The sequence below is a fragment of the Musca vetustissima genome, unplaced genomic scaffold (assembly GCF_032173495.1).
Source record: "Musca vetustissima isolate MV318-11 ecotype Yass unplaced genomic scaffold, APGP_CSIRO_Mvet_v1 utg28967, whole genome shotgun sequence".
Taxonomy (NCBI): domain Eukaryota; kingdom Metazoa; phylum Arthropoda; class Insecta; order Diptera; family Muscidae; genus Musca; species Musca vetustissima.
This window is the reverse complement of record NW_026881305.1, coordinates 358,587-380,477: the sequence shown is the minus strand read 5'-3', so window position 1 is coordinate 380,477 and position 21,891 is coordinate 358,587. Positions and strand designations below refer to the sequence as shown.

Below are 21,891 nucleotides of genomic sequence, written 5' to 3'. Positions count from 1 at the left end.
TTAAATCAATCCACAAAGCATCATCATTGATAATCCAGAGAACTAAATTGAAAGACAGCCACAGCTTGAAACAAAGAGAGTGCGTTACTACACCTGTAAGAGAATATATATGTAATAATAATTTAAACAACAACAATTTATTTAAAACAAAAATATCAAGTATTTGCTTAATATTTTCCTTAATTTATTTCTATAAGTAATATATATATTGTTTATTAAGTAATTTGTAACCGTAACGTAATTATACACGTTGTCACATAATAAAGAAAACAAAAGAGAGAAAAAAATAAGACGCAAGCATCTATTTCAGAGAGAGCTAAATCATCATTAAAACAAAAAATCAAAACAAATCATGTCTTTTGTTATTTTTGTGTGTAAATGGGTTAACAAACCAAGAGAGTGACGGCGGGCGGCATCATGGATGAGAGAGAGCAAAAGGAAAGCAGCAGTCAGCCATTATCACTATGTACCCCCCTCTCTCTCTCTGTATCAGCAATACATTATGATATGACTGCGCGCCAAAATTGACATGCATTAGACAACGACGCCGTTTGAACACAATGAATGCGCAAGCGTCTTAACGCCCTCACATAGGATGCTGCAAATGCTTTTATTAGTAATAAAAAAATAGTATTCCTTTTTTAATTGTAATAGAATTTAGTACTTATTAAAAAACAAGAAGAAGAAGCATAAACCAGAGAATAAATTCAGCAGATTAGAATAACGACAACAACAACAAAAATCACTCACAATAGAAGTAGAAACACCATAAATATTTTGGCGCCAAATCCACATGCGCGCAATGGCAGCCGTTAGAAAAACGAACACAATGAACGCGAAAGCGTCTTAACGCCATCACATAGGATGCTGCAAATGCTTTTATTAGTAATAAAAAAGTAATCATTTTTTTTAAATTCAAAGACAGAAATTGTAATAGAATTTTGTATTTATAAAAAAAAACAAGAAGAAGCATAAACCTGAGAATAAATGCAGCAGATTAAAATAACAACTACAACCAAATCATTCACAATAGTAGAAACCACAATAAATATTTTGGCGCCAAATCCACATGCGCGCAATGCAGCGAACAGAAAATGCTTGAGAAGTGAATTAAATTAAGAAATATATATTGAATGTAATATAATTTAGTAGATTAATTAAATTTAAGTAAAAAATTATTTAATATTATATTAAACAAAAATATGTTCAAGGCCGCCGCTTTTGTTTTATTCTTTACCTTTACTAAGTAAAATTTAAGTAAAAACTATTTAATATTATATTAAACTAAAATATGTACAAGGCCGCCGCTTTTTTACCTTTACTAATTTTTGTTTTACACTTTTTTTTTGGCTATGTAGTTTGTTATTAATATTAGAAAAATGTTTCAATTTCTATGTATGTATATTTTAAGTATTTAATTTAAACGAAAATGTTTTTTTGGCCGGCTTTTTGCTTTTGCAGTTTGTTATTTTTTTCCCCCAATACTACTAAACTCTTTTTTTCTTTAGACGAAAAAATATATAAAAATAATATTTTTTATTAAATATATACTTTGTTCTTTTTTTGTAAATAGAAATAATTTAAATGCAAATTTCAATACCCAATTTGTATGAAATAAAATGATCACAGCAACATTTTTTGAGCACCCACAAAACAACATCAAACAATAAAAAATACACCAAAAATATATATAAAAATACGCTAAACTAAATTTTTGTTGTCTCTCTCTCTCTTTCTGTGTCGTCATAACAAACATACATACCAAACATATGTATATTTAACATATTTTTTTGGAAGTGAAAGAAATATATTCTAAAAAAATGGCCTAGTTTGTCTTTCATTATTATTATTGTGATTGATAATGGGGGAAAAACTAGTGCTTGTTTTTCTGTATTTTCCCTTTCACTTCTTGTCTGATTTTTTTCTCACTTTACAAATTACAAAAAAATAAAACTCAAAATCAAAACAATGCCAAATTACTACAAAAAAAGAAAACGTTAGGTCTTCTGCTCTTAGTTTTATGGCGTATTTTATAATCGTAACGTATAGTATGTTCTGTTCTCTCTAAAACGTACAAAAAACAATAAAAAAAGAAACAACCCTCCAAATGAATCAAATCAATCAATAATAAAAATATTTTATTAAGATAACAATGTTTACCATACTTCATCCCAAAAAAACAATCAGCAATCAGCAATAGGTAAGGAAAATAAAAAAATCCCCTCTGTGTACATCCATCACTTGAACCTCAATCATTTTTTGTATAGTTTGAAATGTACTATGTGGATAGGAAATGAAAAAAAAAAAAATGTGATAGAAATCTAAGTTTTTCGCAGTTTTATGTAAAATATAATAATTACTGTGAATTATCAATATTTATTTACTGGTGAATCTTACACGTACTCTGAAGCGTATAATCAATTTTTCGTTTTAGAAAAATACATAAAAATGAGTATGAAATTAAAAAAATAGTTTTTTAGAGTTGTATTTTATTATTGTGAATTATAAACATGAATTTTGAATTATTATTAATCTACAATATTATGAGTAAAAGTACGTTTACATTGTACCGGATTTGGTTAACCCAGTGGGTTTAAATCCTCAGAAAGTAGGTTAGCCGGTAAAAAGTTTTAATGTAAATGCCGTAAAATCATACGTCCTAGTATATTTTGATTAATCATGATTAACAGTAATACGCTTTAAATTTTATTTTATGTCGCGATAGACGTCAAATTCTCTTGTCACTTTCCAAACAAAATAATGTTTATTACCATTATAACTGTAAATGGGTAATTTCCAGGAATTTAAAAAAATTTTAATTAATTTGAATTAATTCGTATGTATTATCCTGGCCATAGGACGAAATATATTATTAAAATATCAAACCATAAATCAAATTATATAAGACGATTTAAATTTTATCATTGTGAATGAATAATTTCATAAAAATCCCTGACAAACATTCCTTTTTAAAAATGCAAAGAAATTTCCCAATTGCTATTGTGAATTTATATATAATGTTACTTTCAATATATATTTCAAAAAATTCGAATCTTTAAGAATTTCATAATACATTTTCCGGATTTTTATAGTATTATTGTGAACCATCAAATAAATCTCCTCTGTTCAATTATTTTTTGGATTTTTTTCCAAAAAAAAAGAAGAAATGTAAATTTTTACACTATTGTGAATGTTTTCTTTATTTCTGATCACATGAAAATGTGATCAAAAACAAACATTTTGAACATGAATATAGCGACTTTCCAATGCCTATGTTGTCATTATTGTGAATAGGCACAGTGATTGATTTCCCTCTACCAAGAGCTGTCAAAATTTATTTTTACGCAATTTTTTAATGATTAACTCAAAAGGTGGTCTTTCCGGTTGGAAACTGAAAATATCTCATATATACCGTATTAGGTAATAAAGGTATGGGGCCACATATCAAATTATGTCAAAAAATGTCATACTTCATAATTGGAAAGCAGCTGTCTTTTTTATTATCACAATCATTATTGTGAATTAATGATTGGTTAGAGACACCAGGGCACCTATCAATTTATTATTTTCGTCAAAAAAAAGGAGACTTCAGAATATTCAGAAATAATTCACATTAATACAAAATGGTTTAAAGTGGCCTGGATATATATCAAATCGTCTTACTAACACCAAAAAATTGGTAAATTCTTATGATTTTTTACAATTATTACTATTGTGAATGAACATTTCCATAAAACTAACTGTTAAAACCGTTAATTTGAACACAATCGTATTTAGAATACAATTAAACTCTATTAAATTACATTATTATTGTGAATAAATAATTTTTTAATGCCACCTGGCCACATAACAAATTCTCGTACTAAAATCGTTTAAATCACACTGAAATATAAGGAAAACGAAAAATGCTCACTAAATTAAAGTTTATAAATAATATATTTGAAGTCACCTGGCCACAAGTTGAATTTTGTGAATAAATAATTTTTTAATGCCACCTGGCCACCACTCTGAAATATAAAGAAACCCAAAAAATTCTCACTGAAATAAATATTATAAATAAAATATATTGAAGTCACCTGGCCACAAGTTGAATTTTCTAGAATACTAATTAGGACAGAGAGTAAATTTGCGATTAATGTAACACCCTTTTCTCACATCCTTTGGTGTCTGAGTGTAATGTTCTATATTATGTATTTTTCTTGCTGCTGCTGATTGCTGATTGTATTCTCTCATTGTTGTGTCTCGGTGTGTGTTTTTTTACTTAATTCTATTTTTTATTATTATTATTTATAGTGCCTATTTCATATAATTTTTTTAATTAAAAAACTCTCTCTCAACAAAAAATCACAACTCAACTCTTTACTCTACTTCTTTACCCCCCTGCAAATATATTTTTCCACTTTATATATACTTTTTTTAATGTATTCTCTTTTTTCTTTCTCTATTTATTTTGTCTTCTACTTTTTTCCCTTTTATTTTGTTTTCATTTTCCGAAAAAAAATTCATTTTTTTTTAAATATAACTTTCACTAAAAAAATCTATCACAACAAAACAAAAACCAAAAAAAAAATATATGATTTTTCTCTTACAATGTGAATAATTTGTTTTTATAATTACTTTTTTCTTTAATTTTAGGCCAAACCAGTAAATAAAATACTAATGCTAAATAAGAAAAATAAAATTGTAATTGTTAACTGTGAATGAACACTCTGATTGTGAATTAAACATTGAGAGAGAGAAAGAAAGTGATTGATCTATGATGAGGGCACGCGCGCATGAGAGATACATACATACATTGTGTGACAAACGTTCAAAATGAATTGATCAGAGACAGAGACAGAGAGAGAAAAAGTCAAAGTGAGATTCAAATAAAAACAGAAAACAGAGAGAGACTAAACACAAAAACAAACAAGCAGCTTACAACGTTGTATTCGTAATGAAAAAAGATAAAAATATTATTATATATATAAATAGTTTAAAGAAAAAAAAATTATGTATAAAATATACTAAAGCAACAAAAACAACTGCAAAAAAATAGCAAGAAACATTATTGTTTTTTATATATAAATTTAAAACAACAAATTATTATTTCTCTATTTTGTTTATTTTTTTTATTTAATGCTTAGAGTTTCCCTTTTTTTATTATATATATAAATGAAAATATATGTATAAGTAAGAAGAAAAAAAGTGTACAAACAACAAAAATTTTTGAAAATTTAATTATTCGATTCTCCTTTAACTTTTTTTGTCGTTGGAAATACAACTCTGTTGTGAACACTGCAAGCAAAGGCCGAGACTACACATAAGGGGTTATGGCGGCAGGTTAGGTTGGCTTTGTTTTTAATGTCAACTTGATGTTTATATTTAAAACCCCAAACTTCTTGTGTGTGTTTCTCCCTTTTATTGTGTGTGCTAATTTGGCTATAAACAAAACAAATAACTATGTATGAAATAATTTGTAAAGCAAGTAGCAGAAGAAAGAGACAAAAACAAAACAAAAAATAAAAACAAAATACCATTCACCACAAACTACTGTAACATTTGTCACTTTGTATAAATTTTAGCACGCCCCTCGTTAAAGCTATCTGGCCACACCTCAAATTTGCTAAACAAAATTTCCTAAAACTTGCCTTTTTAAGTTCTTGATAATAATGGTTCCAAAAAAAATATATATATTTTACAGTAATTTGTAGTGTGACCTGGTTGTTTTATAAATTATATTTTCGGTATTTTTTTCCGCTCAAATCATTTGTTTTCTCTTTGTAAATCTAGCAAAAAAACATCAAACAATTATTTAAAATGAAATAATTATGTAAAGAATGAAAAACAAAACAATGTGACCATTTTATTTCTACATAAACAAGAAGAAGAAAAGAAAAAAACAAAACACAGCAACAACAAGAACAGTTATTAAATATTAAAATTAAGCATGATGTAGAAATTTAATTTAATTATTATTATATTATTATTACAACAATTAACTACTATTACAAACATCTACTAAATACTATTATTATTATAATTATTATATAAATATATATTTTTTTGGTATTAGGTTTAAAAAAAAGGCAAGAAAAAATAATAGTAACTCACACAGAGAAAGAAAAGCAAAAAACAAAACGTAACAATAAAATCCATATTTAAATTAAACGTTTTATTTAAAAAAGAAAAAGAAGAAGAAAAAACTATTATATCTAGCCTTAATTTTGTATTGTTTGTTTCCCCTCCAAAAAAAAAACTGTTCCCAAAATATGCTTTAATTTAAACAAAAACAACAAAAGTTTTTGCCCCATTTTGTAAACAATAAAAAAACATAAACCAACAACCTCATTGGTTAAGTATTAACAAAAAATCCACTCATTTATAACTGTTATATAACAAAAAAACCTTTCACACATACACCAACACCCTTTTCCATACCACACACACACACTTTCCTCACCACACACACACCTTTGTAACTGTTTTGTAAATTATACTATATATATGATGATGAAAACAAACAATAAGTAAATAAAACAAAACAAATATTATTATTAAAAATAAAAAATATATATGTGATTTATTTGTCTTCTTTTTTATTATTGCAAACAAACAAAACAAAAATATATATATACAAATTATATAGCAAAAATATTATGTTCTTAGATGATTTCGTGCATAATTTCTTAAATTGTTTTTTATGTGCTAAATACACAATTAATCTGAACAGCTGATGTGTATGTGTAAAACCGGCAGCTGCTGCTTTAAATCTATTTGTTAAATTGTGGCTAAAAATGCTGTAAATCATTTAAAATTACACTTGACAACAAAATGGCTATCAAAAATATGTAGAAATTAAAAAAAAAAAAATCAATATTGTTTTATAATCAAACCCGTTAAATAAATTCATGAAATAAAACATTGATCTGATATTAGATATTAGTATTTTTTCAAATTTGTTCTTTAAATCAGAAAAATATATGTCATGGCAAAATTTTTGCAATCGTGTGTAGCCAGCTTAATACATATGACTACCTTTTATGATAATGTGTGGCAATTGACAAATCATTTGTAAAACAATCTAAACGTATATTTTCACAGAGCATGTTTTCAGGAATCATTTATTTTCGCATATATGGAAATGACAAATTAAACAACGATAAAATAATGATTTATCATAAAATACGTTCGATGTAAATGTGACTTAAAAACCCTCAAACAATTGATGATCTAAAAAATGAATAACATGTCTATATTATAACAATGTGGTGTACCCAGCTTAAGCTCACACATGGCAAATATTATTTCTTTCGATTTTTGACATTAATAAAATTGATGTGTGGCCAAGCGCCTTTCGACATGAAATTACATTAGCAAGGTTCACACAATTGAGTGATTCCAATGTCTTTTTTTAAGGAATTGATCATGGCACATTAAATAGGTAGTCAATTTAGCGAAGCTGATGACTCTATTAACTGTCAAAATGAATAGTTTTTACTTGAATTTAATGTGCAATGTTGCCAACCATGTGAAATATTATAAGGAAAAAGGTCGAAACATAAACAAAGGTTTTTGTTTTGATACATCACCTAATTATTGCATCATGAGTTCACACATACTTGACTAATTAGATGTTTACATCTAAAAAAAATACCAACCCGAAAAGGGGTGTTTCTTGAATACCTACGTGTAACAATTGTCAAAATATTTATAAGGCCAATATTTAATCTTCTACTTTTCTTATGTTTGTCTTTTAAAGCATATATTATGAAAAAAATTGCCTTTAATTATCCTACGTGGAGCTCCTTTGATATTAACGTATGCCAATTGTCAACATTGTAAAATGCAAACATACTAAAAGTTTCTTGTAAATGTCTTTAATATTCTTAAAATATTTTTAGTTACATTTAATATGGTTTCTTAAATACTCACGTGTGTCATATGTCATTAATAAAAAAACATGTAGTTGGTAATCGTGTGAATGTATAGACATTTATTAGATTCGTGTGGCAGCTGTCAAATATTTTGAAACACTTTCAGTCATTGGAGGTTTAATGGAGTTAATTGCAACAAACATTTTAATGAAATTTTTTCGTAATTTGTTGCCACCTGTCACATAAAAGGCCTATTAATAAAAATTTCCCAGGAATATCAGCTGTTTCTTATGTTTGCTTTCAAGATCTATTAATAAGGACACCGAGCAAGCGAAAGCCAGCTGTTTTTTTTCAAGTCTACTATCAAAAATTTGGACTTTGTTTACGTTTTCATAATGGAAGCAGTTGATATCCAGCATGTCTGCATAGATGACCTCATTAATAGATTTCGTTGGCAAAATACAGTCTTGTGAATTGACTTGAAATTATTAAAACGTAAATAACATCCAATTTTTGATATTCACTCATGAAATTCCTATCATTTTGGCGTATGTCAAATGACAACAAATTGATGTAATATGTAATGGTACTTTTACACAACATGTATTTTACATATGTGCGATATGCAATTCTTTAAAGTACGTTTAGATTTACAAAATCCACTCGATTTCAAATGTCAATTCCATATCGTATATGTCAAAAATAATCCTCTGGTTTTGTTAAGATGGTTAAGGTGACGTATACACGCTATGGAATTGACATTTGAAATCGAGTGGATTTGGGAGTGTAAACGCGAACTTATGTGTGTTAAAATTAGCAGTGTATAAAAGGCTTTAAAATTTTTTCGTTTAAACCTGCATATGTATTTTTCATACCACATAATCTATAAACAAAACCAAACCTTTTTTAAATCAACAGCTGATTATGTGTCCTATTCGAAAAAAATACATATGTAATTACATATCGGTTTGGCACACAATGAAATTTCCATATGTTTCACACGATTAGTTCAAGTTGCATATGTAAACAAAGAGACAGTGTAAAAACGCCTTAATTGTTGTGTTTTTGTAAGTTACACAGCTGTTTCTCCTTTAACTATTACGTACGACAGAAGTCAATTGTTTTATAAAAAAACCCGCAAAATTCATGTAATATGATTAATAAAAATCGGGCCATTTTGTTATTAAGTGTAAAAACAAACAAAAACAATAGAAATTAATTAAAAATAATGCTGTGGTCAAATGCAAAATTTTAATGAAGTATTAAAAAAATAGAGAAAAAAATTTGTTTACAATAAAACATGTAAAAATATGGTGCACTGATAAAAAACAAAAGCTAACAAAACGAGTTTATTCCACTTTTTTTTAATTATGTAAAATTTCTAAATTATAAAAAATACACTTCCAAAAAACCCCCAATCAAATATATGGTCACCACCACAATAATAACAATTATTTAATTATTTAAAAAATAAATATTTTATAATAGTTTTTAATTATAGCTGAACTATTATATTTTTTTTTAAATTACCACTAAACATCCTATTTTTTTATTAGTTTATAATTTATTTTAATATAAAAAATAAAAAATATAGATAAATTTTATTCCTATACAAAAAACACGAAGCCGCAAAACTTTTATTAAAACAGAACGACCGTTATGATTATTGTTGAAAAACAACAAAAAAAAAAAAACGCAAAACACACACCTATAAAAAATCAAAGCAAAATAAATTAGTATTCGAAAAAAATTATGTAAAATATTTCAGAATAATATATATTAAAATATTGTTAATATACAAATAATTAGCAATTATTATTTTTTTTTTTTTAATTTATTGAGTTATTTTATTTTAGATTTTTTTTAGTTCCAAGGTCTAAAAAATGTTTTTGCAATGATTTATATATGATGTATATCTAAAATAAACTTCTCTTGCTACAACGATAAATGATAAGCAGGGAGGAAACCAGAATAAATAAACAATAAAAAAATAAATTGTCAGGGTGGGGAGATAAACAAAAAAAATAATCATTCTTCATTCATTTTCACATCAGCAACTCTTGACTAAAAATTAAAAAAGAAAAAAAACAACACTGAAAATAACAACTTCTATAAATATATAAATTAGTTAATAACTAATCACTAGCTATTACTACTCATGTTTTTTTGGTGTGGTTTAAAAAACAAACTGAAAAATAAAACAAACAAAAAAAAAAACCATACGATTGTTAAAAAAGCTAAGCAAAGCAAAAAAACAAATCCATACATAAATAAGTTAAGTTAAAAAAATAAAATAAAAAAACTTAATCTAACATACAAGCATAACTTGAATAATTAATAACTCACTCACACACACCCACTAAACAATAAACAAGAAACAATTGAAAATAATAAATGGAAAATATATACAAAAAAATTAAAACAAAAAAATATGTTCTCTTTTTTTGGTGGTTAAAAAAACTAAAACTTATTCTGTATGCCTAAATAACTGAAACTGTTGTAAATATATATAACCATAATATAAACACTCATAAATATATGCTTTAAAATTTAATTTAGCTTTATTTTGGTTTATATTTTTAATTTGTTTATACTTCAACACATAGAGTTGTTCTAAATATTCGCCTCTCAATAACAGTTAAATATTTGCATTTATTTTCGTATGTGACAGATCATGTTCACCATAATATTTATTATTGTGAGGACAGTAATCGACGAAAAAAAATTTCAGCAAAAACTAATAGTGTGTACTTGCCTTTAATTTATCAACACTTTCGTGAGAGGTTTTATTTAACCAAGGCCTATTTAAAACGTCATCCAGGGAGAGATCAGCTGCTTCTCTAATTTGCTGTCATCATCCAGCAAATTTGAGAAGCATTAATAGTTGGTATGTTCCCGTACTGCAATAATCTACTATTTTTTACTCCGATAACACTTTTCCTTTATGATATCGAAGAAAATAGTAAAATGGAGTAGATTCTTGCAGTACGGGAACAGACCAAGTGTGTACCCGCCTTTAATTTATCAACACTTTCGTGAGATGTTTTATTTAACCAAGGCCTATTAAAAACATGTTCCAGTGAGATTAGCTGCATATCAGCTTCTTCTTAAGTTTACAGCCAATTAACTTTACATTATGAAAACGTTAACAAAGTCAAAATTTTTGATATTAGCCTTGAGAAAAACAAAAAAAATTTAATCCCAACTAAGAGTGTGTACCCGCCTTTAATTTATCAACAATTTCGTGAGAGAGGGTTTATTTAACCAAGGCCTAATAAAAATGTCATCCAGGAAGATCAGCTGCATATCTGCTGCCTCTCATGTTTGCTGTCAAAATTCTTTATTGTGAATTAACTTTACATTATGAAAACGTAAACAAAGTCAAAATTTTTGATATTAACTTAAAAAAACAGCTGACTTTCGCTTGATTTAATTCACAATAATTCATTGTCAGTAATCTATAATAAAAAAACTTAGTCCCAACTAAGAGTGTGTACCCGTCTTTAATTTATCAAAATTTTCGTGAAAGGTTTTATTTAATCAAGGCCTATTAAAAAGGTCATACAGGAAGATCAGCTGCATAACTGCTGCTTCTCAAATTTGCTGTCATAATCCATTATTGTGAATAAACTTTACATTATGAAAACATAAACAAAGTCAAAATATAAATCTTTAGACATTAGAAAACGTAATTAAAGTCAAAAATTTTGACCTTAGACTTGAGAAAAGAACAGCTGACTTTCGCTAGTTGGTGAACTTATTAAAATAAATTGATTCATGGTTGTTGCACTATCAGTAATTGATATAAAAACTGTCAGTTCAAACTAATAGTGTGTACTCACCTTATCTATACTTTCGTGAGAGGTTTTATTTGACCAAGGCCTCTTAATAATATTGTCATTCAGGAGATCATGAAGATTACCTTCATTTTGAGTTTGCTGTCAGCTACATATCAGCTGATTCTCAAGTTTATTGTCAAAATCCATTATGAATTGATTTCGATTATTAAAACATAAACAATTTCCAAATTTTTGACATTAAATTTGAGACAAAACTGCTGACTTTCGCTTGTTGGGTGACCTTATGAAACCTACACTTTCGTGAGAGGTTTTATTTTACCAGGCCTATTAAGTAAATACATTATAATGAATTGACTCACAAGAAAATAACGAAATACGAGGGCAGTTCGGAAAGTTCTTAGCCTAGCACTGAAAGCGCGGTATAAACACAAAAATGTTAAGTGTTGTGGAACTTCCATATCTGTTATGAACATATGTTAAATATTGTTTCGATCTGGCAGCTCCTTCATATATAAACAGGTGTTCAAAAAAGACGCATCCGCATTTTTTACAATGGAAGAATTAAAAGAATTGCGGATGTGTCTTTTTTTAGACATGTTTAAAACATTTTTCTATATGAAAGATTTATTAACAAATGTTAAATTTTGTTTTGATCTGGCAGCTCCTTCATATAGAAACAGTTGTTCAAAAAAGACGCATCCGCATTTTTTACAATGGAAAAATTAGAAATGCCTGTTTTCATTGTAAAAGAATTGCGGATGTGTCTTTTTTGAACACCTGTTTCTAGAGGAAAGAGTTGCCAGGTCGAAACAAAATTGGAACTTTCCAAAAAGCATAACTTGTTTCTGTTTATACCGCACTTTCTGTGCTAGGCTAAGAACTTTCCGAACTGCCCTCCTAACGTCCAAATTCTTGACATATAACAAGGAAATAACAGCTGTTTTCCCCGCTTACTATTTGACATACCATTTGTAGTAGGTACCTATTATAAAATGTACGTATGCCTATTATAAAATATTTCTATATGTTCCTAATAAAAAAAATTAATTGTTTAATGGGAATGAATTTGGGGTATTATGTGAACATTGTTTAATAATTACGTATGCCAATTCATTCGATTTAAAATTCCTTGACGTCGAATAAAATCCTTTCAATTTGAGAGGGAGTCGCATAAAATAATTTGAAAATTTTAAATGAATAATGAAGAACGGCGTCAGAACAAAAAAAGGACTCAGATATTACATTATAATTTGACATTTAATAATAAGCAATACATCTGGTGTAAAGGGGCCCTTATATTAAATAATTTAATTATAAACAACTTTAATAAGCAATGTATCCGATGTAAATGGGTCCTTATATTACGTATTGAAAATTAGAGTAGATTGTCAATGTTGCTATGGAATTGACTTTTGAAATAGAGTGGCTTAAAAATACGCTTTAAAATCAAGTCGATTAACAGAATCCAGATATACAACCTCACCGTTTATACATGCCTTCAGATGATGAACATATGCCATTCAGCTGTTGATTGTTGACATATACACACACAATGGAATACATTAATGTTCATTTAAAAAATTTAAATAAATAATGGAGAACGGCGTCAAAACTAAATTAGGACTCTGATATTCCATTTTAATTTGACATTTAATAATAAGCAACTGCTTTTTTTTGCACAAAACCAGGGTTATATTTTATTTGCTCCGTGATTCACAACATAATTTAAAATAAATCGAGATGATATATTTGTGTATGATTAATCATGAAAAATATATCATGATGTAGGAAATAAATGTTTTAGTGTAAATCTATTTAAAATTTGCCTTATTTGCGGTTTATTCACATGTTCATTTGTGGTCGAAATTTAGAGCAACTCTGTGCATGACAAAAAAATTAACACTTTTTCACCAAATTTGCTTTATTTACACACAATTACGCACACATACACCAACACACACACATAATAACAGCAATTCATAACATTAAATTGTTTATAATCTCCACAAAACTATGTTTATACTAGCATGATTAACTACTTGATTTATTGACTATTTTAATAAATCAACTTAATATAAACATAGGTGTATATATAATATAATACATATATTTACAACAGTAAAATAATTAATTATTATCAGGCAGTGTGGACAAAAAAACTTTCTCTAAATGAAAAATATATATTAAAAATCCAATTAAACAGCTACCGAACCTCAACCTCATCGTGTAATTTATTTGAATTTGTTTTTTTCGCAAACATATTTTTTTTCTTTGAAAATATTATAGCAGCAACTCTAATACCGAAGAATCCGCTAAGCCCCGGGTATTGCGTTTTACGTGGTCAATGAAAACAACCTCACCTTTGATGCCAGATCAAATAATGCAAAAGATTAGAGAAGTGCTCGATCAAAATAACTGTGACTATGAACAACGTGAAAGGTAGGGGTTTAAAATTTTTAAAAAAAATTTCAATAATTTTAAATTAAAATTTTGTATACTTCTATTTTTTAAAAGGTTCGTTTTATGGTGTGTTCATGGAGATCCAAATACCGATTCATTGGTACAATGGGAAATTGAAGTTTGTAAACTTCCACGTTTGTCTCTGAATGGAGTTCGTTTTAAACGCATTTCTGGTAAGAATACGATTGGAAACAAAGGCCTATAAATAAGGTCATCCAGGGAGAACAGCTGGATATCAGCTGCCAATTTTGCTGTCAAAATTCATTATTGTGAATTGACTTTCATTATGAAAACGTAAACAAAGTCGTCCAAATTGTTGACGATAGACTTGAGAAAAAAATAGCTGTTTTCCGATTTCGATTGCTAACTGGGTGACCTTATTAATAGATCAAGGCCTATAGATAAGGTCACCCAGGGAGACCAGCTGGATATCAGCAGCCACTCAATTTTGCTGCACTATTGTGAATTGACTTCCATACCATAAACAAAACAAACGTAAAAAACAAAAAAAACAGCTGTTTTCCGATTTCGATTGGGTGACCTTATTAATAGATCATGATTGAAATATTTAATGTAACTATGTTCTCACAATTTGTTTTCCACTCTCTCTTCCTTATATACAGGTACTAGTATAGGCTTTAAAAATATCGCTTCACGTATTGCGTTCGATCTACGACTGTGATTCTGTCAGGAGAAGGGAGAAACTCTAAATAAAATACACGATTCTACTACCGTATGAAATAAAAATGAAAACCGTAACATCAACCAACAACAACAACAACAATAAAAAGGAACATGATGGAGATTATCCCCCGAAGAAATTCTTGTGAGAATAGAAAAGTCCCCAGTTGATTATCCCCGCGAAAGAAAAAAACCCCATAAAATTAAGATGAAAGAAATAGAAATATGGATCTAAGTAAATCGATAAATAAAAAACACAAATCTACTAAACATACACACAAAAAACACCCACACACTCATATTCATTCATTTCAAAAAAATCATAACAATTATTTCATATTCTAAAGAAAACTAGGATTTTTGTTTTTTGTGCAACAGTTGTGTAAACATATCATGAATTTCTTAAATCACTTTAGTTTAGTTCAGATCTCATGAAATGAAGTAGTCTCAGACGATTTTTAATCGAAAAATCTGGCATTTTTAAAATGATTTTGTCTTAACTAATTTGATGTGTGGCCATGTTACCCTAAGAAATTCATCATATGTTTCAATTGTAAAGTGGGCTACACACAATGGAACAAATTGAATTTTTTTTATGAAATTAAATTGTTTTACAGAGCTAGAGAATAAAGAAATCAGAGTAACATGGTTCTCATTTCCTTATTCTCTTAACCATAGTAACAGATTTTAGGTTTCGGTAACTTATTATTGATAGAATTAAGTCCAAGACTGATTTAAAATACGTTTACACACACTTCAAATATCATGATTAATTTGACGTTTATTGTATGATGTAATATATGTCAAATATATCTAGATTATCACTGCAATATGCGTAAATATTAATCGTATATATTGTAAAGGTGTCTACACACTATCAGTTTTTTAATGGCAGTTCTGTCTAAAATTTGTTTCTTTGACAGTGTGATCGTTTGTGTTTACAAATTATCATGGAAAACTGCCATTTTAAATTGCTAGTGTGTATTGGTCTTAATTTTGTGATTTATTTTCCAATTATGCAATGTCCGTTGTTGTGTAGCCCACATAAAAATCCTAGTTTAGCATCATTCAAGCATCCATAATCCCAATCCTCACTACTTTCCTTCCTTTACAGAAGACCCACCATTCTCCTTTAGACACGCACACTTATCAATACCTCTCTCTCACACACACCAACACACATTCATTCTTCATACATATGTAGAAAATTGCAATCAAATTTGTTAAATTATATAATATTATTATATATATACATAAATAAAAATACATAAACACACACATACTAAAATACAGACATAACATAAAAATACATACACACACAGACATATAAACTACATATATTATTGTATTATGTATGAAAAATGTATGTGCAGATTTTAATAAATGCATAAAGAAAACAAAAAATATTTAAAAAAAATATATATACAAACACATACACACTCTCTTCTATCCAAAAAAAAAAAAAAAAACAATAGAATTCTCCCCCGTGTTACATTTTAAGAAATCAACAAAACAAATCTAAAATTTATTCTATATAAACAAAATACAATTAATTTAAAATACAAAAACAAAACTCTAAAGCACAAACAGTAACAACAACAAACAAACAAAATATAAACATTTTTTATTGAAACAATCAAAAACAAAATAAAAAATCATTTAAAAAAACAAAACACACATTCTAAACCTACCATAAGACACACGTTTGACAAGAAAAACCCCCTACTTCATACAAAAATATCAATTGTTATTTGAAAACGAAAATAAAACCAGACAAAAAAATAGCAACAACAACAACAAAATATACAATACCCTTATTGACAACAAAAAAATCAAACGACAAAGGAACAAAACATTTTTTTGAAATTTATTTTTATTTGTTTTAAAATGTGAGTTAGAGAAAAAGATTAAGTAGAAAATATAAATAATGTCCAATGGCACACAGGTGTATTGAATTAAGTCACGTTTAGACTATGCATTCTAAATCGAATTGCTAAATCACAGCTGAAATGATTTAAATTCAATCAGCTGATACATACACATATTTATTAAAAAATTTCATTATTTCATTCTTTTCCTTGCTGTCATTCTTTTCCTTGACAAACTATTTTGAATTTTAAGTGATTTTGAATATTAAAGTAAACAATAAAACACTTTAACCTTTTGTTACTTTTAGAAAGGTTAATGTATTTTACAGTGTTGTATTGAAATTATCTCGATTATGCAAAATGATTTCGGGATAATTGAATTTTATTTTGTATAGCAAATTGAAATAAAATCGATTTAATTTGTAATCAATTTTATGCACAATACGAAGACAGGTATAGTCTAAACACATCTTTACATTCTGGTTTAAACATTTCATTACACGATTTGGCATATTCCCTCGGAAATGATATATTTCGAGAATAAATTCAACCGATCAATATGGCATCCCTAATAAGTGTTTGTTTCGCATCTTGTGTACCCTAATAATGTACAAATTTTATGAGAATTATATCAAGATTAATTAATAAGGTCACTCAGCTGGCATACTTTGAATTCGTTTACGTTTTTATAATGTCAAAGTCAATTTTGACTGACAGCTGATCTTCGCGGATGACCTTATTAATAGGCCTTGGACAAATAAAATCACCAATTAGATGATGTATCAAAACAAAAAAACTTTGCTTTTGTCTCGACCCTCTGTCAAATTTTCCTTATAATATTTCACATGGTTGGCAACATTGCACATCGAATTCAAGTAGAATTTACGCACTTTGAGAGTTAATCAAGATATCAGCTGCTCTAAAAGGACTACCTAGCAAGCGAAAGTCAGCTGTTTCCAAGTCCAATGTCAAAAATCTAAACGTTTTTTACGTTTTCATAATGGAAATCAATTCACAATAATGGATTTTGACAGCAAACTTATGAAGCAGTTGATAGCCAGCTGGTGTCTCTGGACGACCTTATTAAAAGGCTTAGCTAAATACAGCAGATTAGGGCTATAATTTACATCGAAACTATTTAAATAAAAAGCGTAAAGGTTAAAAAATAATCAAATCAAAATAGTCTGTTTAAATGGTTAAATTTTATCAGTCAAAAAAAATACAACTTTACATATGGTCTGTTCCCGTACTGAAAGAATCTACTAGTTTTTACTCCGACAATAATTTTTCCTCTATAATAGTTCCGTTTCAGAACCTAAAAGAATCTCCTTGTTTTACAAGTTTTTACTCGAAAACCGTTCCTGAACCGACAAAACTGGTAAAACATTGAATACCAAAACAAAATGGCTTTCTCTTTGTAAACTTTTTACTCTGCTTCTGATTGACTATTATGTTGAAGTATGTTTCCCTTGTTTTAATTTTTTTTTTTTTGTACTAGCTTTACTATTAAAAAGTACTGGAACAGACCAAATATCAAAAAAAGATTGTAAAAATTAGTAGATTCTTGTAATACGGGAACATACCAATAGTTTTTACTCCACTTTAAATGGCGTTTACACAAGATAATTTTTGTGTAGCCCATACATGCCGATACTTATATTTAATTCATAGCGCGTTTAGACACTACTAAATCCACTCGATCTCAAACGTAAATTTCATTGCCTATACCTCACCTTTATCATGTTCACAAATTCAGTGGATTATATTTGGCATATACGCTATGGAATTGACATATGAGATCGAATAGATTTCGCAGATTTACAAAATTCACTCGAACGCACTTTTATTTCAATAAAACGCAAAAATCGACAGTTTTCTGCATTTTATTTCTTCTGATAATAAAATATATTTTTTAAAACTGTACATCAAAAATCAAAACAATAAACCGTTTATATCTATAAATGATATAATTTTTGTTTATTTAATTATTTTTCGTTTGATTTTTCATTTCGTTTTTTTTTACAAGGGTTCTTATTCTATTTCATTGTGAATGCTTTTACTTCGATAAATATAAACCAAGATATTAAAAAAAGTTATAATGGACTTGTGTAGTTTTTTCTTAAATAAAATCTAATCAAACATTTTAATCTGCTCCCTTGAATTTCTCCCAAAGTGTATCATAAAGAAACAGAACTGTTACATATGAAACGTATATAGCTGTTAAATAAATAACGATAGAAAACGGATAAAATGTTTACATATATGCAGTAAACATTATTTTGACATATTTATTTTAAGAATATAAAAATTAAATCAAAATAATTAATTTTGCATATATATAAACATTTGGTCTGATCCCGTACTGCAAGAATCTACTCGATTTTACTATTTTCTTCGATATCATAAAGGAAAATTCGTTATCGTAGTAAAAACTTGTAGATTCTTGCAGTACGGGAACATACCAATTGTCTCCAAAACCCTTAGAACTTCGAATAACAACTCCCAAACAAAAGAAGAAGAAATATACGATTAAGAATTTACAAAAAAAAAAAAAAAAACGATGATCAAATACTCAACATACTCACACCACAAACACATATAAATACAATAAAAACATTACATTTGTAATAATTAGTAACAAAAAATAAAAAACAATTACGAAATAGTTAAGCACATTCTGTGAAAAAGAAAACCAAACCACAAACAACAAAAATGAAACCTTACCTGCATTTCATTGAATTCCTACAAAAAATATATATAAAACAAATAAGGCCCACAACCTTAGAAAAAATCTCTCTAAAGGAAACTCAAATATAAAAGGACAAACCAGAAAACTCCCATAAGATGCGCAAATCCCGCAACAACATCTACAGAAAATTTAACGAAAAACAATAAAAAAAACTATTCAAAACATCTGTATTCTTCATTACATATTCACATTTAAAATAAATAAAACAAGAAAAAACATCATTAATGAATGTAATCAAGATTCGATGTGGTTTTATGTTTGGTTGACAAGGATTTTGAAACATGAAAAGAGAGGTAAGTTTTAATTTCAATTCCAAATTTAAAAAAAAAAAACCTAAATTCCAGCTTGAGGTGAATAAAAAATAAAAACAACTATGTAGGTAGTGGCTTCTTCTGTCAAATATTTTTTGTGCAACAGTTGTGTGAACATATCATGAATTTCTTAAATCACTTTAATTTATTCAGATCTCATTAAGTGAAGTAGTCTCAGACGATTTTTTTTTATCAAAAAATCTACCATTTTTGAAATGATTTTGTCTTAACTAATTTAATGTGTGGCCATGTTACCCTATGACATTCATAATATGTTACAATTGTAAAGTGGGTTACACACAATGGAACAAATTGCATTTTTTTATGAAATAAATTTGTTTAAAGAGATAGATAATAAAAAATGAGAGTAACATGGTTCTCATTTCCTTATTTTCTTAACCATAATAACGGAATTAAAGTAGGTTTACACCAGTGTTGGGAAAAACTAAATTGAGAGCAAGTGTGTGCGAGCGTAACTGAGAATTCAAAATTAAAAACGACTGACGTTAAGAGGCAAAAGGGAACATGTGTTTACCCATCGACCCTCAGTTACGGTAGCGTATGTGGATAAGCATGCCTGGTTTACACACACATGCTTCAAATGCCATGATTAATTTGACGTTTATTGTATGATATGCGTATAAATTAATCGTATCTATAGTAAAGGTGATTGTGAGACCACAATCAGTTTTTAATGACAACTTACACAACAATTGATTGTGTTTATTTCACAATAACCAAAAACGAGAAAAAATAATGAAAGGTTATGAGTTGTTCATAAAATCCAATAGGGAATACAATTATGGGCCCTATATACTATACATCAAGCAGTCATGGCAATAATCCAAAATTAATCCAAAAAATAGGGTTTTCCCAAAAATTTTAATCGAAAATTCAATTATTTTTTATTTCGTCGCAATTTATTGACAACTATTAAAATGAATAAAATTCACTTGATTGATAGCATTCCATTTTCAAAACTATTTGGATCATGACCTATAAATAAGATATCCCAAGGAGACCAGCTGTATATCTGTGCCACTCAAGTTTTCTGTCAAAATGCATTATTGTGAATTGACTTCCATTATGAAAATTTAAACAAAGTCGAAATTTTTGACATTAGACTTGAGAAAAAACAGCTGTTTTCTGATTTCAATTGCTACCTGGTTGACGTTATTAATAGATCTTGATTTGGATTTTCTTCATGCCCCGTGTGTGTCATATATACATTAATAAAGTTTCAAAAAATTACACCTGCTATCATAAATCCTGTACAGCTTGATGTATAGTGTATGGGACTCTTTAAATATTTGTTTCATCCATAACAAAGTAACTACTTCCAGACGAACACGTTTTTAATTTAATTAAATTTAATTTTTTTAATTCATGGTATTTAAAACAATGCACACACTTAACCAAAATATGTGTTTTCATTTGATAGAAAGAACAGGCCTCTTTGAAAAATGGAAGAAAATGGCGCCCAAGCTCAAATTTGAATTTGATAATCCATTATAAATGTACTTTTATTACGATGATGCTTTAAGAGGTATGAATAAAATATTTTCTTTTATTTCTTGCAATTTTCTCCAGCTTGGGTTTGTTGCAGTTTATTATCCCGGTACTAATAATTTTTTTACGTTTCTTTAAAAACAAATCAGTTTTAATCCATTTTTGACACTTGCCACACATTTTCATTGAAGAAATACCATTCATTCTCTACTGTGTGACAGCACCACTAGGCATTCACAAGGTAATGTCTACATGAGTAACTAACATACTTCATGGAATGTTGCCAGATTGTCAGAAAAAGTAACGGTCTCTTTAAAATATTTTTAATTTATATCTAATAAATATAAATAACTAATTATTTATTTAAATTATATTTAATATAAAAGTGAAAAATAATTTTGTCCGCTACTTCTCTCTCAGATAAGGACAGTGTTTAGTTGTTTTTTAACCGCCTTTGTTTGTATCTCTCTCTCTCTCTCTCTGGCCACATCGTCTTTCGTTTCTCTGTATGTGTGAGTATATGTGTGTGTTCTCAGCTATGCTCCATCCCACCTCATTCGTAAACAATTCGGTTCTCATTTAGTCTCTATCCCACCTCATTCGTAAATTTTCGGTTATACCACTTTGACTTCTTCTTTATCGGCCGTTTGATCTTCT

At 27.9% G+C, this 21,891-nt stretch overlaps 2 protein-coding genes across 4 annotated transcripts in view; one reads left to right on the top strand and one right to left on the bottom strand.

Annotated features, from left to right (window-relative positions):
- Positions 1–14,883, top strand: part of LOC133327300 (serine/threonine-protein kinase MARK2) — a 39,791-nt gene extending 24,908 nt beyond the window's left edge. For 2 of the 3 annotated variants that reach the window (XM_061535861.1, XM_061535860.1), the window contains 3 exons: positions 13,943–14,095; positions 14,171–14,289; positions 14,740–14,883. In XM_061535861.1, the coding sequence (XP_061391845.1) occupies positions 13,943–14,095; positions 14,171–14,289; positions 14,740–14,798 (331 nt within the window). In that variant the 3' untranslated portion in view covers positions 14,799–14,883. Of the gene's footprint in view, positions 1–4,635; positions 4,788–13,942; positions 14,096–14,170; positions 14,290–14,739 lie in introns of those variants that run through there. The other variant, XM_061535863.1, reaches the window with a different exon arrangement.
- The window catches only part of LOC133327281 (focal adhesion kinase 1), a 71,758-nt gene that overhangs the window by 24,960 nt on the left and 24,907 nt on the right, over positions 1–21,891 (bottom strand). The window lies entirely within an intron of this gene.